The sequence below is a fragment of the Bombina bombina genome, unplaced genomic scaffold (assembly GCF_027579735.1).
Source record: "Bombina bombina isolate aBomBom1 unplaced genomic scaffold, aBomBom1.pri scaffold_466, whole genome shotgun sequence".
NCBI lineage: Eukaryota > Metazoa > Chordata > Amphibia > Anura > Bombinatoridae > Bombina > Bombina bombina.
The window spans coordinates 271,660-297,326 of NW_026511052.1; the positions used below are offsets into that span (position 1 = coordinate 271,660).

The 25,667-nt window shown below is 37.9% G+C and overlaps 1 protein-coding gene across 1 annotated transcript in view; it reads left to right on the forward strand.

Moving 5' to 3' along the window:
• The window catches only part of LOC128643582 (calcium-binding protein 2), a 157,220-nt gene that overhangs the window by 10,297 nt on the left and 121,256 nt on the right, over window positions 1-25,667 (forward strand). The window contains exon 4 of the mRNA XM_053696424.1: window positions 1,187-1,296. Within this exon, the coding sequence (XP_053552399.1) occupies window positions 1,187-1,296 (110 nt within the window). The remainder of the gene's footprint in view (window positions 1-1,186; window positions 1,297-25,667) is intronic.

Here is a 25,667-nt window from a genome sequence, read left to right on the forward strand (position 1 = left end):
CTTTTAACTGCAATTATTTTTCAATAGCTAAACTTTACCCACCATTTGCATTATTTGGAGGAGCCAATTTGGGCTTTATTCCACAGACATGGCTAGCCACGATCATAAAGTTAGTAAAAAATGGATTGTTTGCAGTTATTATCTGATAAAGGCAAAAAAGGATAGATATGTAGCAGAGTTGGCCTTAAAAAATTTGGTATGGGGCATTTCAGGTTCTGAGAATTAGAAATTGCCAAATTTTCAAAGCATGAAAAGGGAACACAATTATTATACAAAATATTATGCAAATATTAACATATGTGTATATATATATATATATATATATATATATATATATATATATATATATATATATATATATATATATATATATATATATAAAAAGTATCTCTATGTTAAAGACCTTTGCCTGCCTTTTTTTTTTCGAACACCTGAGACCTCACATATTTAAACCCTTATCATTTTTTTGAGAAATATTTTTTTTAAATAATTTTTATTAGATGATGTTATTAGGAGTGCAACTGTACTTAGTAATGTATTTTTGATGTGTTTGTGAGACTTTGTTGTTTTGCAAAAGTTAACCAGAGCTCTGAGGTTGCGCTAACCCAATACGCAATAACTTTAATTGCGCTCAAACGATTGTGTTTACTTTCAACTTGTAATAGAGCGAAAAACCTGTCGTGGGCAAACAACCATGATTAAACCCTTATCACTTGCACGTAACTGTTAGCAATCCACTCGTAATCTAGCCCATAATGTGCAATACAAAATACCAACTATTGTGGGTGGTTATCTCATTGCAAGCCAAAGTCCAAGTACAGGAATCAATAGGGGACATAAAGAAAGAGAAGGCAGAAGCCTAGGTCGACAAGTGTCCAAAAGTTGTTGTTGTTATGTTTCAGCTAGTTGTAGTCATTTTTGCATAACATTTGTTACTATAATGACCATTAATGTTTACACATTTGAGCTATTAGTTTTTCATTTACTACCTGAAGCATACTGCCAGGCAGCTGTAACTATTACGTTTTATTACAGTCTTCTTAGTTGCCCTAAATGATTTCCTTGCTCTGCACTGTATAATATAACGGTGGTGTCTTGCTATGTCGTAGATGTGATTTGCCATTTCAGGTTATTGACATTAATGGTTTTCTTGACCTTTCCCTCACTATCTTTTATTGTCTCACAGTGGGAGGCAGAGTGGATTTTGAGGACTTTGTGGAACTTATTGGTCCAAAGATGTTGGCAGAAACTGAAAATATGGTAGGAGTGAGAGAGCTCAAGATTGCATTCAGAGAGGTAAAAGTACTTTTTTACACTTTTTGTTCGCCTCACAGCATGTTAAGAGGATTGTGTTATGGGATCATAGTGATAAAACAGTCCAATGGATTTAAAATAATACAATTCTGTATAGGAAACTTTATCCCACAAATTTATTTTTTACTGAGCTACAAGTTGACCTCTCTCATATCCCCTCTGTCATCAATAGGAACATACAATTATGTGGTCTAATGTCATGGAGGCACTAAAAGAGAATATAGTCATGTACTCCTGGAGTGAATATCTTTAAGGTACCTTCTCTTAAATATGGACCTTCTCTTCCTGGGCCTGATATTCAAAACCTCGCCTGCAGGAGAGAAATCACACAAAATCTTTGGGATTTTTTTTAGACCTTGCATTGTAATGTAGGAGTCTCTGTTTCACACAAAAAAACACTACACAGCAACAAGAACATTTCTCAAGATAAAATGTGTGTTTTTATAAGGGCCTTGCCGTAGCGACGAGACATAGCAGTGAGTTTTGAATATCAGGCTTCAGTTACGTTGATGCATATGTAGCGAGGTAGTAGAAACTGCAGCTCCTCCGCATTTGAACAGTTATTTTGCACTGATAAAGAAATAATTGTGACCCCTGAGAATATTTTCTACTGTTAAGTTAACGCCAGATATTGTTGAAGGGTCAAATTTATGGTTCAAAAAGAGCATGCATTTTTAAAAATACTTTCCCACTTGCATCCGTTATTAAATTTACCTTTTTCTCTTTGTATATTTTGTTAAAAACATCATTTATGTAAGAACTTACCTGATAAATTCATTTCTTTCATAGTGGCAAGAGTGCATGAGCTAATGACGTATGGGATATACATTCCTACCATGAGGGGGCAAAGTTTCTTAAACCTCAAAATGCCTATAAATACCTCCCACCTCACTCATACCTTAGTTTAACGTGTAGCCAAGAAGCCAGGTGTTAAAGAAGGAGTAAAAAGCATACAAAAAGAGGAACTGGAAAAAATAATCTGCTTTATACAAAAAAATTATAACCACCAAAAATAGGGTGGGTCTCATGGACTCTTACCACTATGAAATAAATGAAGTTATCAGGTAAGTTCTTACATAAATTATGTTTTCTTTCATGTAAGTTGCAAGAGTCCATGAGCTAGTGATGTATGGGATATACGTAATACCCAAGATGTGGAAATCTACGAGTCACTAGAGAGGGAGGGATAAAATAACAACAGCTAAATCCGCTGAGAATTGAAATCCAAAATATAAATAAGTTTTCGTAAAAAAATTTTAAAAAAAAAACTCAAATCAAAGGCACTAGAATCAAACTGAGATAAGGACCTGAAGAACCTTTCTACCAAAGGCTGCTTCCAAAAACAGAACAAAATGGTAACATTTCTTCAAATAAGCTTTGTGAAACAAAACGTTTCAATCAAAATGCCAGAGAAATAGCAGAAGCTTTCTGACCTTTCCTGGAGCCAGAAGAAATAACAAATAGACTAGAAGTCTTTCTGAAATCTTAAATAGCATCAACATAATATTTCAAAGCTCTTACCACATCCAAAGAATGAGAAAACCTTACAAGAGTATTCTTAGAATTAGGACACAAAGAAGGAACAACAAATTCCTTATTGAATTTGTTAGAATTCACAACTTTAGGCAAAAATGTAAATGAAGTCTGCAAAACAGCTTTATCTTGATGGAAACTCAGATAAAGAAACTCACAAAAGAGCAGACAATTCAGAAACTCTTCTAGCAGAAGAGATAGCCAAAAGAAATAACACTTTCCAAGAAGGTAATTCATAATCAGAGAATGCATAGGCTCAAAAGGAGGAGTCTGAAAAAAACTTCAAAACTAAGTTGAATCTCCAAGGAGGAGAAATAGATTAAATAACAGGTTTGATACAAATCAAAACCTGAACAAAACAGTGAATATCAGGAAATTTAGCAATCTTTCTATGAAATAAGACAGAAAGAGTAGAAATGTATCCTTCAAAGTATTTGCAGATAATCCCTTCTCCAAAACATCCGGAAGAAACTGTAAAATCCTAGGAACTCTGAAAGAATGACAAGAATAATTATGAGTGGAACACCATGAAATATAGGTTTTCCAAACCCGATAATTTTTTTCCCTTGAAACAGACTTACGATCCTGTACCATAGTGCTAATAGTAAGGATACATTTTGAAACCTCTATGACTAAGTACTAAACGTTCAATTTCCATGCCTTCAAATGTAGAGATTTGAGATCTTGATATAAAAAACAGCCCTAGAGACAGAAGGTCTGGCCTTAAAGGAAGTGGCCAAGACTGGCAACTGGACATCTGGACAAGATCTACATATCAAAACCTGTGAGACCATGCTGGTGCTATCAGAAACACATGAGATTGCACCATTATGATCTTGAAGATTACCTTTGAAAGAAGAACCAGAGGTGGAAAAATATAAGCAGGTTGTTAAAAACCAAGGAACTGCTAAGGCATCCACCATCTCCGCCTGAGGATCCCTAAACCTGGAAAGGTATCTGGAAAGCTTCTTGTTTAGATGAGAGGCCATCAGATCTATTTCTGGAAGACACCACATCTGTACAAGATGAAAAAAAAACACAACTGGATGGAGAGACCACTCCCCCGGATATAAAGTCTGATGGCTGAGAAAATCCACTGCCAAATTGTCTACACCTGGGATATGAATCGCAGAAATTAGACAAGAGTTGTATTCCACCTAAGAAAATATCCGAGATACTGCCTTCATAAGTGAAGGACTGTGAGTCCCTCCTTGATGATTGATATATGCCACTGTTATGATATTGTCTGTTTGAAAACAAATGTAAAAGTTATCTCTTCAATAGAGGTCACACCTGAAGAGCCCTGAAAATAGCACGTTCTATATATTCTAAAATATTAATTGGTAACCTTGAGGTTTCCAAACCCCTTGTGCCTTTAGAGACTCTCAGACAGCTCCCCAACCTGAAAAAACTTGCATCTGTTGAGAATACAGTCCAGGTAGGATGAACAAATGAGGCCCCCTGAACAATAAGGTGATAGTCCAACCACCAAATCAGAGAGTATAGAGTGCTGGGATTTAAGTATATCAGTTTTGATATCTGAAAATAATCCCTGCACCTTTGGTGCAACATGCAAAGCTATAGAGGCCTCAAACAAAAACAAGCAAAGAAGATCGCACCCGATGCTGCAGTCATGATACCTAAAACTTCCATGCACGGGGGGCGGAGCCAACTACCGAACCGAGCAGACGCAGACCTTGTAAGCTCCTGCTCTAATAATATCCTAAACTCAACTAAATAGCCTTAAAATACTAATACAGCTAAGGGAGATATAAAGCTCTCTAACAGACATAATAGCTTATACTCTGAAGTAATTTCTGGTGCAATCAGCGTTGATCTGCGCTCAAACTGAGAAGATGGATTCCCTGATAATAGATGCTCTTACCACGCTAGGACACCGCATGGATGCTCAGTTTCAATCTCTCTCCCGATGCCTATCACTAAAATCAGAGCCAGTCCTTCATGTAACAGAGGGAACATCTAATACCTTACCTTCTCCGGTTGATAGCACATGTCGGCATGACAAGATGGCGGAGGTGACTAGACCTGACTCTCTTACATCTCCCCGGCAGTCTACTGTTTCCTGCGACCTTCTCACTGTTTGCCCTGCTTCTGCCTCGGAGCGGCCGGTCGAGGTGGGGGCGGTAGTAGACATAGCTAACTCTAGCTGTGCAGGGAATGCTCCCTCGGATAATCGGCTCCTAACACTTACTCACCCGTTGCCCACTAAAGAGGATCCACCTAGTGAGGAGACAGACCGGACCCTAGATGGGAGATCAGGCTCTTGCCTTTGGCCCCTGACGCAGCCTTACCGTATTTTCAACGACTCTGTATGCTCCCTGCCCCTTTGGCAGCCTCAACGCCAGAGCAAATTGGAGCATGTGGACCGACTTCCTCTCAGCGTATATGACACCCGCTGTTTGAGCTCTCTGTGCCGTGCCTGGGACCTCGCTCCTGGGGCACCTGTCAAAGATATAGTCACCTGCTACTCTCACCAGTTAGTAAAAAGGCACTTTGTCTCATATGACTCCCCTGGACTGGATCAGCTACGGCGGAGAGGTATTGGCTAGTGTTACTCATAACTTGGAGCTTCTATCACTATAGATTATCCAGCTCCCAGAAAGCCTGTAGTTACAATGCATTATCTTGAATCACACTACCCTCTGGATGAAGCCCCAAAGTCTAAAGATAAAGACTGCAGTTTATTTCATAACTTATGGTATATATGACTATCACCCACCCATAAAAATTAGAACTTATACACCTACATACTATTCAGCTCTCAGACAGTTATGTTGCTACAATGCCCTATTTTAAATTGCACTGCTCTCTGGATGGAGTCCTGGATGTCTGAGGTCGCAGACTGCAGCTTATTTAATAAACTATGATGCTTGTTCAACATTATAATCACATACTACTGTTTTCTTATTATCTTTTTTAGGCACAAGAGTGATTATGTTTCCTTGGTTTCATATATATCTTCATGCTTAGCTGACCCACTGTTGATATTATGCATAGCCATTTTCAGCCTAAAGCTTGGTATTGCCTTTTCTTTGGGACATAAGGGTTTTCTCTTAATATTTAACACTCCCCCTCATATAACTAGCATTTTCCTTATATGGTTACTAGTAGGGTATACTTTAGAGACTAGTTAATATCATGCTAGTCAGGGTCTTATAGGGACAGTCTCTACTACTTTTTCATAGTGATACTGTTCCTATATCTGCCTTCCATCCTCTGTATATTAAGGATACATATGAGGGCTACATTGCAAGCTCTAATACCTTTAGGCTCCTAGAAAATGCTATCCCCTATGTTGAATTTATTACTTATGCAAATTTTCTGTTACTGCTGGGCTCCTCTCCTCCCTTTCCCGCCGGTGCTTGCTGCCTGCGGGTCATACCCCTACCCCTTTTTCCCACATAGCCTATAGCTGGCATTTTCCCAGGAGAGGAGCTCCTTCAGCAGCCCCCTATATTCAGTAACAGATATACATGTCTTTATCCTAAACTTGTACTGTTATGGAGTTCTGAGTCCTTTAGAAGATAGCAGCCACTTATATATTTAGTTAAGTTTCTAGATACCCTAGCTGTCTCTTATCTAAGCATTTTGGTTTAAATGTTCACTTAATATTGTCACTTGTCTGTTTCATTTATACTATCACCTAATTATACATTTAGGTGCCCTATGTTTGGTAATATTGTTTATATATCTATACCTTATGCCCTCTACTTACCTATCTGTTCTATATGTGAAAGTTTGCTATTATGACTTAAACTACCTTAAGGGAAAATTCTCAAGTGTGCTCCCACTCTATTTATAGTTCCCATCTTTTACTAACTAGAGATATATATGTGAGCCACATTGCAAGCCTTACTATAAGGGCAAAAGTATTCCACACGCTATCCTAAGTGTTGCTATACATTTTATGCCTATACTAATCTCTTTTAAGCTTGTACATGAGAGACCTATAGCTTTCTCAGGATATAACTTTCTCAGACACCTCCCATCTCCAATTGACCCCTCTCCTCCCTTTCCCGCCGGCGATTAGTACCTGCGGGTCATATCCATACTCCTTTTACCGGCATCGCCTATAGTTGGCACCTCCCCAGGAGAGGGGCTCATGTAGTAGTCCTTTACCTTTTGTATCTATAGAAACGTCCCCCCTGTTTGTATCTTCCCTGGCACTCTACCCTCACTTCCACATGCCCTATTTTTTTTTTTTAAATTTACGAGAGGCGTTGTTTAGGAGTGCACTCAAAAGCCCTAAGATCCAATTCCATTCCATTTTAAATAGCCCTGTAGTCTGTATTTTTATAACAACTTATCTAGCTCCGCCCCCCCTCCCTCCCCTCTCCCCTCCATTATGAGCGGCTCTTGTCTGCTGTATTTCCCCCCCCCCCCCCCCATATACTCAGGCCTACGGGAGGCCTGATAAAAGCCAGTTCCCAATCTCTCACTATTTACAGCTTATAGAACACCTCTTATATGGGAGTAGGGACCACTTGGTACTTGTATTAAAAAATCGAGGCTTCATTCCTATATGTTCCAGTCACACATGTTTTGTTTACACTGTTTACATCTCATATTTAAGGTCATAAAGGTGGTGCCATAACTTATGTCAACTGTTATTCCTCTGTTTTCGTCCTAGATATTCTCCATGTCACTGACTCCTACTTTTATATAAATATTGAAATTTTATTGACTAGATACTACTATAACAAATACTATATTAGCACACCAATGTTTTAATTCTTGTATACCTTCCATGTGTGAAATGTATCAGTTATTTTCTTTGTATTTGTTTCGTTCTGGGACATACTCTCATTTCTGTTATTCCCATTCAATGTCTCAATAAAAAATTTATTTAAAAAAAAAAAAAAACTTCCATGCACATAGCCACTGAAGGGACTAATAGAGACTGAAGGTTTAGACAAACTAAAATTAACTTCATTTGTCTCTAGTCTGTCAGAGAAAGAATCATAGACACTAAATCGTATCTGGAAACCTAAAAAGGTGACCCTTGTCTAAGGAATCAAGAAACTATTTTGTAAATTGATCCTCCAACCATGTCATTGAAGAAACCACACTAGTTGTTTCGAGTGAGATTCTGCTAAATGAAAAGATTTGAGCTAGTACCAAGATATTGTCCAAATAAGGAAACACCACAATACCTTGCTCTCTGATTACAGATAGAAGGGCACCGAGAACCTTTGAAAAGAATCTCTGAGCTGTCGCTAGGCCAAATGGAAGAGCGACAAATTGGTAATGCTTATCTAGAAAAGAGAATCTCAGAAAACTATAGCGGCCTGAATGAATCGAAATGTTAAGATAAACGTCCTGTAAGTCTATTGTGGACATGAAGTGACCTTGCTGAACAAAAGGCAGAATATTCCTCATAGTCACCATCTTGAATGTTGGGACTCTTACAAAACGATTTAAAAATGTCAGATCCAGAATTGTTCTGAACGAATCTTCTTTCTTTTGGATAATGAATAGATTTGAATAGAAACCCAAACTCCATTCCTGCAGAGGAACTGGAACAATCACCCCTGAAAACTCTAGATCTGAAATACTTTTTGAAAAACCTGAGCTTTAACAGGGTTTGTTGTAACATGGGAAAGAATCTTCCCATGGGACATGGGAGGTTTTATTCTGAATCCTATTCGATACCCCTGAGAAAACAATATTCTAAATCCACGGATTTTGAACAGAAACTGTCCAAATGTGTTGAAATAAATTCAATCTGCCCCCCCCCCCCCCCACAAGTTGAACTGGTTTAAGGGCCGCACCTTCATGCAGTCTTAGGGGCTGAATTTGGTTTTATTTATAAGGCTTGGATTTATTCAAATTCGGAGTAGATCTCTAATTAGAGCCAGAGGCCTTAGGGAAAAAAACAATTGGGAGCATAAAATTACCCTTTCCCCCAGTAATAGTGGAGACAATAAAATCCAATAGAAAACCTAAAAAAATACTATCCTAAAATGATAAGATAGTAATCTAAATTTAGACACCATATCAGAGATTTAAGTCATAAAACTCTTCTAGTAAGAATGGCTAAAAATAAAGATTTTATATAAATTAAAATTACAAAAAATATAGCATCACAAATGAAATGATTAGCATGTTGAAGTAAAAGAACAATCCTTAGTCAATTCAAGATCTGATAACTAAACTGTCCAACCAAAAGGTTGAAACAGCAGCAACATCAGCCATAGAAATGGCAGGTTTAAGAATATAGCCAATATGTAAATATGCTTCTCTAAGATAGGATACAAACTTCCTATCTAAGGGATCCTTAAAAGAAGAAATATCTTCCATAAGATAGAAGTACGTTAGGCAAGAGTAGAAGTAGCCTCACCTTAGGGACTTTTACCCAAAAACTTTAGCCACAGGTAAAGTATATAGCTTTTTAAACCTAGCCATAATACACGTGTGATGCGCAGCAGCATTTAGCGGCCTTCTAAATACCAAAAAGCAACGCCAAAGCCATATATGTCTGCTATTTCTGAACAAAGGGGATCCCAGAGAAGCATTTACAACCATTTGTGCCATAATTACACAAGCTGTTTGTAAATGATTTCAGTGAGAAACCTAAAATTTGGAAAAATTTTACATTTTTTTCTTTATTTTATCGCATTTGGCGGTGAAATGGTGGTATGAAATATACCAAAATGGGCCTAGATCAATACTTTGGGTTGTCTACTACACTACACTAAAGCTAAAATTACCCCAAAAAGCTACCTACATGCTCCCTAATTAACCCCTTCACTGCTGGGCATAATACATGTGTGGTGCGCAATGGCATTTAGCGGCCTTCTAATTACTAAAAAGCAACTCCAAAGCCATATATGTCTGCTATTTCTGAACAGAGGGGATCCCAGAGAAAAATTTACAACCATTTATGCCATAATTGCACAAGCTGTTTGTAAATAATTTCAGTAAGAAACCTAAAGTTTGTAAAAAAAAATATGAAAAAGTGAACGATTTGTTTTATTTGATCACATTTGGCGGTGAAATGGTGGCATGAAATATACCAAAATTGGCCTAGATCAATACTTTGGGATGTCTTCTAAAAAAAAATATATACATGTTAAGGGATATTCAGGTATTCCTGAAAGATATCAGTGTTCCAATGTAACTAGCGCTAATTTAAAAAAAAAAAAGTGGTTTGGAAATAGCAAAGTGCTACTTGTATTTATGGCCCTATAACTTGCAAAAAAAGTAAAGAACATGTAAACATTGGGTATTTCTAAACTCTGGACAAAATTTAGAAACTATTTAGCATGGGTGTTTTTTGGTGGTTGTAGATGTGTAACAGATTTTGGGGTCAAAGTTAGAAAAAGTGTGTTTTTTTCCATTTTTTCCTCATATTTTATCATTTTTTATAGTAAATTATAAGATATAATGAAAATAATGGTATCTTTAGAAAGTCCATTTAATGGCGAGAAAAACGATATATAATATGTGTGGGTACAGTAAATGAGTAAGAGGAAAATTACAGCTAAACACAAACACCTCAAAAATGTAAAAATAGCCTTGGTCCCAAACGGACAGAAAATGCAAAAGTGCTGTGGTGATTAAGGGGTTAAGGAAGAGTAATGTTGACCTCCATGTGCCTTAAATAGATGAACCTGACCCTAAACATGTGTTTAAGGGATATCCCAAAATAAGTGCATAACTCTTTATCTGATTCTTAGGATTTGCTCTGATTCAATGTTTTACCCTCACAATCCAGGTGACCAACATTAAGAGTAAAGGTTCAGATTCCGCTTTTAGTAAAGCTCAAGCTACAGATCTGCTTAAGGCTGTTCTTTTAGCTTTAGATCTGAAGAGTTTAAAGACCATAGGTCAACTGATATTGTTTAAGGTCTAGGCTAAAAGATGTTTCTATCTCTTTGGAGCTCTCAGATCTCAGTTCTGAGGAATAGACTGAGCCTGGTTAAAGATTTCTACCACAATCGAGGTTAAACCCCTTTTTTCTCTCTACTTTTTAGAAGTAGGTAAAATGTCTCAAAGTGGATGCAGTTATGTGGCTTTACAAGTCCACCACTGTTCCTGCGGAAGATGCTTTCTCTTTTAAGAGTCCTCTTTTAAATCCAGTTAGCTTTGAATTACTAAGGACAATCATTAAAAATCTGGAAAGTTTAAACATCAAGGGGTTAATTGAAAGGACACAGTAATGACTTACTATTTATAGGGAAGATTGGGGAGCATTAGACATCTTAAGAAAAGCTCAGATTACATGAACCAAAACCAGTTGACTGTTGTGGGATAATCTGTGGTGAAGTAATGCTGGAAGTTCCTTAAAAGGCACACAGTTTCGAATAGCTAACATACAGAACTGCTATGTGGAGCAGCCATTTAAAGGCTTCACTTAAGACATTAATTGGTATGTTTAGGTTTATAGCCAGTTGTATCTGAGTGAAATACATAAATACTGAATAGTGCAACCCCATGGAAATAATTGTTTCCTAATTCCAGATAAAAGGAAAGAAGTTGATGTTTTCTATATCAGAAATGTGACTCACAAGAACACTTTTTCTATATTGCTGAGACTAAAGAACTGTTGAGAAAGTTAGGATTAATTTGATTTTCAGTAATTTTTTTAGATACTGATGTGTCTAATCTTAAAAAGAATTGCAGTTTATGGGTTGATTTTTAATAAATTTGTCTTTTGAAAAGTTAGACAGAATTTGATATATATTCATTTTTACCCACGGGTTTCAACTATCTGTAGCATAGCATAGCATTTGTATTTGTTTTGTGTTTTGTACTGAGCTTTTGCACATTGATTATTTACGCCTGTAGCAAAGCATCAGATTCAGAGTATTTGGAATATTATGGCATTTAATGTTTTGCTTTTTCTTAAGGAGAGGTTTGCAACAGAGGAAGTTAAAGATACTGTATATATACATACACACGTCACATACTTGAAAACTCATACTTGAAAACGAGAGAAATCTCAATGTATGTATCCTTCCTGGTAAAATATTTTATAAATATATATATATATACACACACACACACACACATATAGCTATAGATATAGATATATATATACAAACACACACATATAGCTATATATATATATATATATATATATATATATATATATATATACACACACACACACACATATATAGCTATAGAGAGATAGAGAGAGAGAGATAGAGAGAGATAGAGAGAGAGAGAAAGAGAGAGAAATATAGCATTAAGAACGAGTGGAAAAAAGTGAAGAGATATAAGAGAGGAGTGTAAAGAGAAGATATGGCATGAGAGAGAAGGGAGGAGGTAAAACTAGAGATTGAAGAGCGGAGGGAGTGGAGAAAGATAGATGAGAGATGATAATTATAATTTTTTTTATATGACCTCACATTAATGTCAGCACTCTGTTTTCTCTCAGTTCAACAACTTCCTTTTTCTTTCTAGCTGTTGTCTTCCCCAGAACCCTTGTTGATGTTGCTAACTGCTATGCACTTATTTTTTGTTAATTTATTACTGTATGTATCATTATTTCATTTATGGTATAAAACAAAAACTATATTAAAAAATGACTGCACAATAAGGTGTTTCACATTGGCTAAACATATGCAAAGAGGGGGGTTAATGGGTGGGATCAAAAGTGGCGGGTAACATTCTGGTCTGGCTAGTAGCTTAGGGCTTGACATTTTGAGCAATGTGCAGAGGCGTAACTAGAAACCACAGGGCCCAGGTGCAAGAATCTAAGAAGGGCCCCCTCCCCCACACACACAAAAAAGTGAATTTGATACATATCTTTTTTTTTTTTACATTTAACACAGAAAAAAAATGTGAATCGGATTACGTCTACAAAAGGAGGTACCCTGCGCTCACAGTCTGTGAGATGGGCTGACCCCCTATTACTGTATATAGTGACAATGTTTAACCCACCAGTACTGTATATAGTGAGTCAGTGACACAGTCTGTAATCTGCTGGTGAGATGGCTGGCCTGACCTTACCCGCCCCAGTACTTTATAAAGTGACCACAGTAGTCTGTGACATGGTCCAGCCCCCCCTTACTGTATATAGTGGTACTGTATAGACTGACACTGTTTACTGTGAGCCCTTTTTTGTTTTTTGCAAAACAGTTAACCTGAACTCTGAGGTCAAGCCAACCTTGCACGTTAACTTTAATTGCGCTCAAGCAATCGTGTTTACTTTCAACTTATAATACGAGTGGCAACCCGATGCGTGCAAACACCCGCAATAAATCCCTTTTTGCTTGCGTGTAAATGTTAACGTGCCACTCGTAATCTGGTCCTAAATAGGAGAAAAATATAGGGTAAACTGTACCATTACCTTTGCTTTGTAGTATATGCATAAGAGGTTAATTTTTTTAAACAGCAAAAGATATGTGTATACATATGTATAAGGGGTTAATTTTACAAATAGCAACAGATATGTGTGAATATTCATTAGGGTTAATTTTTTAGACAGCAAAAAATATTTGTGTATATATCCCAAAGGAGTACATTTTATAAACAGCAACATATGTGTATTAGTGTATGTATGAATACAAACATAATTTATGTAAGAACTTACCTGATAAATTCATTTCTTTCATAGTGGCAAGAGTCCATGAGCTAGTGATGTATGGGATATACATTCCGACCAGGAGGGGGCAAAGTTTCCCAAACCTCAAAATGCCTATAAATACACCCCCCACCTCACTCATACTTCAGTTTAACGTATAGCCAAGTGAGGTGTAAAAAAAAAAAAATGAAGTAAAAAGCATACAAAAAGAGGAACTGGAAAAAATAATGTGCTTTATACAAAAAAATCATAACCACAAAAAATAGGGTGGGTTTCATGGATTTTTGCCACTATGAAAGAAATGAATTTATCAAGTAAGTTCTTACATAAATTATGTTTTCTTTCATGTAAGTGGCAAGAGTCCATGAGCTAGTGATGTATGGGATATAATACCCAAGATGTGGAAGTCCACGAGTCACTAGAGAGCGAGGGATAAAATAAAAACAGCTAATTCCGCTGAGAAATTAAATCCAAACAAATAATTGTTTTCTTAAAAAATTCAGAAAAACGCAAATCATTAGACTCAAACTGAGACAACTGCCTAAAGAACATTTCTACCAAAGGCTGCTTCCGAAGAAGCAAACACATCAAAATGGTAAAATTTAGTATGCAAAGAAGACCAAGTTGCTGCTTTGCAAATTTGATCAACTGAAAGGACCAGTCAACACATTAGATTTGCATAATCAACAAATGCAAGATATCAAGACAATGTAATAGCACTTAGTCTAAACTTCAAATGAGTAGTAGTTTTTTTTATAACAAATTTCAAAGTTATGTATATTTCCACTCCCCTTGTACCATGTGATAGCAATCAGCCAATCACAAATGCATATACGTATAGTCTGTGAATTCTTGCACATGCTCAATAGGATCTGGTGACTCAAAAATTGTAAATATAAAATACTGTGCACTTTTTTTTAATGGAAGTAAATTGGAAAGTTGTTTAAAATTACATGCTGTATCTGATTTATGAAAATTTGATTTAACCTGAGTGTCCCTTGAAGCTTCATTCTTAAGGGCCCTAGAAGTTGCAACTGATCTGAGGTAATTCTCTGAGGCGGAGACTGCTCCGCCTCCAAATAAGCTTTGTGAATCAAAAGTCTTAACCAAGAAGCCAGAGAAATAGCAGAAGCTTTCTGACCTTTCCTAGAGCCAGAAAAAAATAACAAATAGACTAGAAGTCTTTCTGAAATCTTTAGTAGCCTCAAAATAATATTTCAAAGCTCTTACCACATCCAAAGAATGTAAAGACCTTTCAAGAATATTCTTAGGATTAGGACACAAAGAAGGAACAACAATTTCCCTATTGATGTTGCTAGAATTAACAACTTTAGGCAAAAATTCAAATGAAGTCTGCAAAACAGCTTCATCTTGATGGAAAATCAGATAAGGAGACTCACAAGAGAGAGCAGACAATTCAGAAACTCTTCTAGCAAAAGAGATAGTCAAAAGAAATAATACTTTCCAAGAAAGCAATTTAATATCCAGAGAATGCATAGGGGCACATTTATCAAGCTCCAGATGGAGCTTGAGGGCCCGTGCTTCAGGCGAGCCTGCAGGCTTGCCAGAAACAGCTAAAGACCGCTGATCCATAACCTGTCCACCTGCTCTGAGCAGGCGGACAGACATCGCTGCAATTCAACCCAATCAAGTGCAATCAGGTTGATTGACACCCCCCTGCTGGTGGCTGATTGGCCGCGAATCTGCAGGGGGCGGCGTTGCACCAGCAGCTCACAAGAGCTGCTGGTGCAATGCTGAATACGGAGAGCGTATTGCTCTCCGCATTTAGCTAGGTCTGGCGGACCTGATCCACACTGTCGGATCAGGTCCGCCAGACCTTTAATAAATATCCCCCACAGGCTCAAAAGGAGGAGCCTGTAAAGTTTTCAAAACCAAATTGAGACTCCAAGGAGGAGAAATTGATTTAATTACAGGTTTGATATGAATCAAAGCCTGAACAAAACAGTGAATGTCAGGAAGTTTAGCAATCTTTCTATGAAATAAAACAGAAAGAGCAGAAATTTGTCCTTTCAAAGTATTTGCAGACAACCCCTTATCCAAACCATCCTGAAGAAACTGAGTTGAACACCATGAAATATAGATTTTCCAAACCCGATAATTTTTTTTCCTTGAAACAGACTTACGAGTCTGTATCATAGTTCTAATCACTGAGTCAGAGAAACCTCTATGAGACTAAGCACTATGCATTCAATTTCCATGCCATCAAATTTAGAGATTTGAGATCCTGATGGAAAACGGCCCCTGAGACAGAAGGTCTGGCCTTAAAGGGAGTGGCCAAGGCTGGCAACTGGACATCCTGACAAGGTCCGCATATCAAAACCTGAGAGGCCAAGCTGGTGCTATAAGAAACACATAAGATCGTTCCATTATGATCTTGGAGATCACCCTTGGAAGAAGAACCAGAGGCGGAAAAATGTAAGCAGGGTGGTAAAACCAAGGAACTGCTAGAGCATCCACCATCTCCGCCTGAGGATCCTTGGACCTGGAAAGGTATCTTGGAAGCTTCTTGTTCAGACGCGAGGCCATCAGATCTATTTCTGGAGGACCCCACATCTGTACCAATTGAAAAAACACATCTGAATGGAGAGACCACTCTCCTGGATAAAAAGTCTGACGACTGAGATAATCTGCTTCCCAATTGTCTACTCCTGGGATATGAATTGCAGAAATTTGACAAGAGTTGGATTTCACCCAAGAAAGTATCAGAGATACTTCTTTCATTGCTGAAGGACTGTGAGTCCCCCCTTGATGATTGCCATATGCCACTGTAGTGGCATTGTCTGTCTGAAATTGAATAAAAGTTCTCTTCAATAGAGGCCAAGCCTGAAGAGCTCTGAAAATAGCACAGAGTTCTAAAATATTGATTGGTAACCTCGCCTCCTGAGGTTCCCAAACCCCTTGTGCTGTCAGAGACCCCCAGACAGCTCCCCAACCCAAAAGACTTGCATCTGTTGTGATCACAATCCAGGAAGGATGAACAAAGGAGGCCCCTTGAACAATAAGGTTATGGTTTACCACCAAGTCAGAGAGTGTTGAATGTTGGGATATAAGTATATCAATTATGATATCTGAGTATAATCCCTGCACAATTGGTGCAACATGCAAAGTTGTAGAGGAAAGGGGATCGCGTCCGATGCTGCAGTCATGAGACCTAAAACTTCCATGCACATAGCCACTGTCCAACCAAAAAGTTGAAGCAGCAGCAACATCAGCCATAGAAATAGCAAGTCTAAGAATATAGCCAGTATGTAAATATGCCTTCCTAAGATAAGATTCAATCTTCCTATCTAAAGGATCCTTAAAAGAAGTACTATCTTCCATAGGAATAGTAGTACGTTTGGCAAGAGTAGAAATACCGCCATCAACCTTAGGGACTTTCTCCCAAAGCTAAGGATAAAAAGAAGTACCAGGTTTAGACCATTCCTTAGAAATCATTAGAGATAGCATCTGGAATAGGAAAAACTTCAGAGGTAACCTCAGAAGTCTTAAACACAGAATTCAAATGTTTGCTATTCTTGTTATCAGGAGGACTAGATTCCTCAACACCCAAAGTAAACAGTACTTCCTTTAACAAAGAATGAATATATTCAATCTTAAAAAGAAAGGTTGATTTATCAATTTCAGTGTCTGAAGTAGGATCCTCTGAGCCAGAGAAATCCTCATCAGCAGAAAAACATAATTTATGTAAGAACTTACCTGATAAATTCATTTCTTTCATATTAGCAAGAGTCCATGAGCTAGTGACGTATGGGATATACATTCCTACCAGGAGGGGCAAAGTTTCCCAAACCTCAAAATGCCTATAAATACACCCCTCACCACACCCACAATTCAGTTTAACGAATAGCCAAGAAGTGGGGTGATAAAAAAGTGCGAAAGCATATAAAATAAGGAATTGGAATAATTGTGCTTTATACAAAATCATAACCACCACAAAAAAAGGGCAGGCCTCATGGACTCTTGCTAATATGAAAGAAATGAATTTATCAGGTAAGTTCTTACATAAATTATGTTTTCTTTCATGTAATTAGCAAGAGTCCATGAGCTAGTGACGTATGGGATAATGATTACCCAAGATGTGGATCTTTCCACACAAGAGTCACTAGAGAGGGAGGGATAAAATAAAGACAGCCAATTCCTGCTGAAAATAATCCACTCCCAAAATAAAGTTTAATGAAAAACATAAGCAGAAGATTCAAACTGAAACCGCTGCCTGAAGTACTTTTCTACCAAAAACTGCTTCAGAAGAAGAAAATACATCAAAATGGTAGAATTTAGTAAAAGTATGCAAAGAGGACCAAGTTGCTGCTTTGCAAATCTGATCAACCGAAGCTTCATTCCTAAACGCCCAGGAAGTAGAAACTGACCTAGTAGAATGAGCTGTAATCCTCTGAGGCGGAGTTTTACCCGACTCAACATAGGCAAGATGAATTAAAGATTTCAACCAAGATGCCAAAGAAATGGCAGAAGCTTTCTGGCCTTTTCTAGCACCGGAAAAAATAACAAATAGACTAGAAGTCTTTCGGAAAGACTTAGTAGCTTCAACATAATATTTCAAAGCTCTAACAACATCCAAAGAATGCAACGATTTCTCCTTAGAATTCTTAGGATTAGGACATAATGAAGGAACCACAATTTCTCTACTAATGTTGTTGGAATTCACAACTTTAGGTAAAAATTCAAAAGAAGTTCGCAACACCGCTTTATCCTGATGAAAAATCAGAAAAGGAGACTCACAAGAAAGAGCAGATAATTCAGAAACTCTTCTGGCAGAAGAGATGGCAAAAAGGAACAAAACTTTCCAAGAAAGTAATTTAATGTCCAATGAATGCATAGGTTCAAACGGAGGAGCTTGAAGAGCTCCCAGAACCAAATTCAAACTCCAAGGAGGAGAAATTGACTTAATGACAGGTTTTATACGAACAATGAATATCAGGAAGAATAGCAATCTTTCTGTGAAAAAGAACAGAAAGAGCAGAGATTTGACCTTTCAAGGAACTTGCGGACAAACCCTTATCTAAACCATCCTGAAGAAACTGTAAAATTCTCGGTATTCTAAAAGAATGCCAAGAAAAATGATGAGAAAGACACCAAGAAATATAAGTCTTCCAGACTCTATAATATATCTCTCTAGATACAGATTTACGAGCCTGTAACATAGTATTAATCACAGAGTCAGAGAAACCTCTTTGACCAAGAATCAAGCGTTCAATCTCCATACCTTTAAATTTAAGGATTTCAGATCCTGATGGAAAAAAGGACCTTGTGACAGAAGGTCTGGTCTTAACGGAAGAGTCCACGGTTGGCAAGAGGCCATCCGGACAAGATCCGCATACCAAAACCTGTGAGGCCATGCCGGAGCTACCAGCAGAACAAACGAGCATTCCTTCAGAATCTTGGAGATTACTCTTGGAAGAAGAACTAGAGGCGGAAAGATATAAGCAGGATGATACTTCCAAGGAAGTGATAATGCATCCACTGCCTCCGCCTGAGGATCCCGGGATCTGGACAGATACCTGGGAAGTTTCTTGTTTAGATGAGAGGCCATCAGATCTATTTCTGGAAGTTCCCACATTTGAACAATCTGAAGAAATACCTCTGGGTGAAGAGACTATTCGCCCGGATGCAACGTTTGGCGACTGAGATAATCCGCTTCCCAATTGTCTATACCTGGGATATGAACCGCAGAGATTAGACAGGAGCTGGATTCCGCCCAAACCAAAATTCGAGATACTTCTTTCATAGCCAGAGGACTGTGAGTCCCTCCTTGATGATTGATGTATGCCACAGTTGTGACATTGTCTGTCTGAAAACAAATGAACGATTCTCTCTTCAGAAGAGGCCAAAACTGAAGAGCTCTGAAAATTGCACGGAGTTCCAAAATATTGATCGGTAATCTCACCTCCTGAGATTCCCAAACTCCTTGTGCCGTCAGAGATCCCCACACAGCTCCCCAACCTGTGAGACTTGCATCTGTTGAAATTACAGTCCAGGTCGGAAGCACAAAAGAAGCCCCCTGAATTAAACGATGGTGATCTGTCCACCACGTTAGAGAGTGTCGAACAATCGGTTTTAAAGATATTAATTGAGATATCTTTGTGTAATCCTTGCACCATTGATTCAGCATACAGAGCTGAAGAGGTCGCATGTGAAAACGAGCAAAGGGGATCGCGTCCGATGCAGCAGTCATAAGACCTAGAATTTCCATGCATAAGGCTACCGAAGGGAATGATTGTGACTGAAGGTTTCGACAAGCTGAAATCAATTTTAGACGTCTCTTGTCTGTTAAAGACAGAGTCATGGACACTGAATCTATCTGGAAACCCAGAAAAGTTACCCTTGTCTGAGGAATCAATGAACTTTTTGGTAAATTGATCCTCCAACCATGATCTTGAAGAAACAACACAAGTCGATTCGTATGAGATTCTGCTAAATGTAAAGACTGAGCAAGTACCAAGATATTGTCCAAATAAGGAAATACCACAATACCCTGTTCTCTGATTACAGACAGAAGGGCACCGAGAACCTTTGTAAAAATTCTTGGAGCTGTAGCTAGGCCAAATGGCAGAGCCACAAACTGGTAATGCTTGTCCAGAAAAGAGAATCTCAGGAACTGATAATGATCTGGATGAATCGGAATATGCAGATATGCATCCTGTAAATCTATTGTGGACATATAATGCCCTTGCTGAACAAAAGGCAAGATAGTCCTTACAGTTACCATCTTGAACGTTGGTATCCTTACATAACGATTCAATATTTTTAGATCCAGAACTGGTCTGAAGGAATTCTCCTTCTTTGGTACAATGAAGAGATTTGAATAAAACCCCATCCCCTGTTCCGGAACTGGAACTGGCATAATTACTCCAGCCAACTCTAGATCTGAAACACAATTCAGAAATGCTTGAGCTTTCACTGGATTTACTGGGACACGGGAAAGAAAAAATCTCTTTGCAGGAGGTCTCATCTTGAAACCAATTTTTAACAGAATTTATCCAAATTTCTTTGAAAAAACGTAACCTGCCCCCTACCAGCTGAGCTGGAATGAGGGCCGCACCTTCATGTGGACTTAGAAGCAGGCTTTGCCTTTCTAGCAGGCTTGGATTTATTCCAGACCGGAGATGGTTTCCAAACTGAAACTGCTCCTGAGGATGAAGGATTAGGCTTTTGTTCTTTGTTGAAACGAAAGGAACGAAAACGATTATTAGCCCTGTTTTTACCCTTAGATTTTTTATCCTGTGGTAAAAAAGTTCCTTTCCCACCAGTAACAGTTGAGATAATAGAATCCAACTGAGAACCAAATAATTTGTTACCCTGGAAAGAAATGTAAAGTAGAGTTGATTTAGAAGCCATATCAGCATTCCAAGTCTTAAGCCATAAAGCTCTTCTAGCTAAAATAGCTAGAGACATAAACCTGACATCAACTCTGATAATATCAAAAATGGCATCACAGATAAAATTATTAGCATGCTGAAGAAGAATAATAATATCATGAGAATCATGATCTGTTACTTGTTGCGCTAAAGTTTCCAACCAAAAAGTTGAAGCTGCAGCAACATCAGCCAATGATATAGCAGGTCTAAGAAGATTACCTGAACACAGATAAGCTTTTCTTAGAAAGGATTCAATTTTCCTATCTAAAGGATCCTTAAACGAAGTACCATCTGACGTAGGAATAGTAGTACGTTTAGCAAGGGTAGAAATAGCCCCATCAACTTTAGGGATTTTGTCCCAAAATTCTAATCTGTCAGACGGCACAGGATATAATTGCTTAAAACGTTTAGAAGGAGTAAATGAATTACCCAATTTATCCCATTCTTTGGAAATTACTGCAGAAATAGCATTAGGAACAGGAAAAACTTCTGGAATAACCACAGGAGATTTAAATACCTTATCTAAACGTTTAGAATTAGTATCAAGAGGACCAGAATCCTCTATTTCTAAAGCAATTAGTACTTCTTTAAGTAAAGAACGAATAAATTCCATTTTAAATAAATATGAAGATTTATCAGCATCAATCTCTGAGACAGAATCCTCTGAACCAGAAGAGTCATCAGAATCAGAATGATGATGTTCATTTAAAAATTCATCTGTAGGGAGAGAAGTTTTAAAAGATTTTTTACGTTTACTAGAAGGAGAAATAACAGACATAGCCTTCTTTATGGATTCAGAAACAAAATCTCTTATGTTATCAGGAACATTCTGCACCTTAGATGTTGAAGGAACTGCAACAGGCAATGGTACTTTACTAAAGGAAATATTATCTGCATTAACAAGTTTGTCATGACAATTAATACAAACAACAGCCGGAGGAATAGCTACCAAAAGTTTACAGCAGATACACTTAGCTTTGGTAGATCCAGCACTAGACAGCGATTTTCCTGTAGTATCTTCTGACTCAGATGCAACGTGAGACATCTTGCAATATGTAAGAGAAAAAACAACATATAAAGCAAAATTGATCAAATTCCTTAAATGACAGTTTCAGGAATGGGAAAAAATGCCAAAGAACAAGCTTCTAGCAACCAGAAGCAATGAAAAAATGAGACTGAAATAATGTGGAGACAAAAGCGACGCCCATATTTTTTAGCGCCAAATCAGACGCCCACATTATTTGGCGCCTAAATGCTTTTGGCGCCAAAAATGACGCCACATCCGGAACGCCAACATTTTTGGCGCAAAATAACGTCAAAAAATGACGTAACTTCCGGCGACACGTATGACGCCGGAAACGGAAAAGAATTAGAAAAATGATTAATTGAAGTGCATTATCCCAAATATGAAACTGACTGTCTGAAAAATAAGGAATGTTGAACATTCTGAGTCAAGGCAAATAAATGTTTGAATACATATATTTAGAACTTTATAAACAAAGTGCCCAACCATAGCTTAGAGTGTCACAGAAAATAAGATTTACTTACCCCAGGACACTCATCTACATGTTTGTAGAAAGCCAAACCAGTACTGAAACGAGAATCAGCAGAGGTAATGGTATATATAAGAGTATATCGTCGATCTGAAAAGGGAGGTAAGAGATGAATCTCTACGACCGATAACAGAGAACCTATGAAATAGACCCCGTAGAAGGAGATCACTGCATTCAAATAGGCAATACTCTCCTCACATCCCTCTGACATTCACTGCACGCTGAGAGGAAAACCGGGCTCCAACTTGCTGCGGAGCGCATATCAACGTAGAATCTAGCACAAACTTACTTCACCACCTCCATCGGAGGCAAAGTTTGTAAAACTGAATTGTGGGTGTGGTGAGGGGTGTATTTATAGGCATTTTGAGGTTTGGGAAACTTTGCCCCTCCTGGTAGGAATGTATATCCCATACGTCACTAGCTCATGGACTCTTGCTAATTACATGAAAGAAATACTTCAGTATGCTGTTGATCAATACAAACATCATCAGATTTATGAGAAGTTAGGAGAGACCTTTTACGTTTATTTGAAGGCGGAATTGTAGTCATAGGGGTCCATTTATTAATGTGTGGACGTACATGATTTGATATAGCGGATTGTGTCCACTGCACATCGATAAATGCTGACAGTATACGCTGTCACTGTCGGCATTTATCATTGCACCAGCAGTTCTTGTGAACTGTTATGAACTGTTGGTGCAATACCAATACCCCTGCAGATTTGCGGCCATCATATTCGATCAGGCGGATTGCTGTCCATTACCTCAGAGGTGGCAGACGAGTGAAGGAGCAGCGGTCTTAGGACCGCTGTTTCTTAACTTCCTCTTCAGCCGGAACTGAAGCGAAGTGGGTCGGAGGCAGCATCCGCTGCTTCTTAAATAGACCCCAGAGCCTTCTCTATGGCTGCAGCAATATAATCTTTTATATCTACAGGAATATCATGTACATTAGACTGTGAAGGTTTAACAGCAGATGTATTTGCACTTATAGAAACATTATCAGCATGAAATTTCTCATAACAAGTGCCACATATTTGAGCTGAAGAAAGAAGATCAGCTAATTTACAACATACAAACTTAACTTTGGTAGATTTGTTTTCAGGCAACTTCAGAGCCAAGATCAGTTTAAAACATCTTGCAAAATGAAACAAAAAATAAAAAAAATAACATTTAAACAAAATATCCAATTTCTTCAAAATAGCAGTTTCAGGAATGGGAAAAAATGCTTATGAAAAAATACTTATATGCAAAACTGAAGCAAACATCATAGCCCTCTGTTACAAATGAAAGCAGAGAGCAAAAGAGGGAGAGGCTTAATATAGCAATTTTTTTGGCGCCAAGAATGAAGCCAACAAAGATGACGCAAATGCAGAGAAAAAAACTTTTGCCGCCAAAGTTAATAGGAAATGACTCGATTCGTGTCATAACAGGCATGTGCCAAAAATATTTGCGCCAAGAATGACGCAATAAATAGAAGCATTTTGCATCATCGCAAGCTTAATTTGCCAGCGAAAATTTTGAAAAAACAGACCGAAGTTACAACTAGCTGGAACCCCAGGTAAGAAAAAAATTACTCAATTTCTCCCAAAACATAATTTTCCATGCTAAAACTGTTAGACTGCAAAGGGAAATAAACATAGACCTGAATCATGGCAAATATATGCAATATATATTAAAACTTTAAAATATAAAGTGCCAAACATAGCTGAGAGTGTCTTAAAAAGAAATATACTTACCTGAAGGCACCCATCCACATATAGCAGACAGCCAAACCAGTACAGAAACATATCAGCAGAAGGAATGGTAGAGGAGTATAATGTCGATCTGTAAAGGGAGGTGGAAGATGAATCCCCACAACCGAATTTACAGAGAGCCTTAGAATAGATTTCCCATAAGTGAAAACATGGCATCATCAGGCAATACTCCCTTCACATCCTCAGACAAATACTTTGAGAGGAATTGGCCTTCAAAATGCTTAGAAGCGAATTTCACAGAAGAAATCAAGCACGACTTGGGAGGTGTATTTATAGGCATTTTGAGGTTTGGAAACTTTTCCCCCTCCTGGTAGGAATGTATATCCCATACGTCACTAGCTCATGGACTCTTGCCAGTTACATGAAAGAAATATGTGTGTGTATAAATATGTACCCATGATATCATCAAATATGCAGATTAGTGCACATTCATATTTCAAAGTTGGCAGGCCTGTCCCTAAGCAGTGGACGAGAGAGAGAGGTCTACAAAATAGGAATTCTTGTATATAAAACTATATATAGGGGCCAATTTATCATGGTCTGAATGGGACCAAATAAAACAGGAGTTAAGAAGCAGCGGTCTTCAGACCTCTGCTCCTTAACTCGTCTGCCTGCTCTGAGGCTACAGACATCAATCCACCCGATCGAATACGATCAGGTTGATTGACACCCCTGCTAGCGGCCGATTGGCACCAAATCTGCAGGGGGCGGCATTGCACAAGCAGTTCACCAGAATTGCTTGTGCAATGTTAAATGCCGACAGCGTATGCTGTCGGCATTAAGCAATGTCTGACGGACATGATACGCTACAGCGTATCATGTCCGCCAGACATTGATAAATTGGCACCATAGTGGCAATTACTATGCATGCTACTATATACAATGAATACCTTGCTATTTGTGTATATCTTTAATGTATGTATTGTATTTCATACGCTTTTGTATTGCATATATCTGCAAAATGCTAGTAGCCTCCACTCTGTGTTCCTGTCATGCACACTAGAAGCTCAGCTCTACCTTAATTTTCTCTGTATAGTGCATAAAGTCCAATTATTGGTGCTACACATATTTTTCAGAGTAACATAGTAACATAGTAGATGAGGTTGAAAAAAGACCGAAGTCCATCGAGTTCAACCTATACAAATCTAAAATATATACAAAAAGCTCCAGTTAAGATTAAATAATCCCACTAAAAGGTGACCCATTTAATACTAGCAATCATATCCATGAATTTTGTTTATAGACAGAAATGTATCCAAATTATTTTTAAATGTATCTAGGGTATTGGCATTCACTACCTCCTTTGGTAATGAGTTCCAAAATGTTATTGCTCTTACAGTGAAAAAACGTTTCCGTTGCAGGAGATTAAATCTCCTTTTCTCCAACCTTAAATTGTGACCTCTGGTCACAAACAATTTTCTTGGAATAAACAGTGCTTCTGCCATCTCTGTATATGGGCCTTGAATATATTTATATAAAGTAATCATGTCACCTCTTAAGTGCCCTTTTTCTAAAGAAAACAGACCCAGTTTGGCTAGCCTCTCCTCATAGGTTAAATTCTTCAA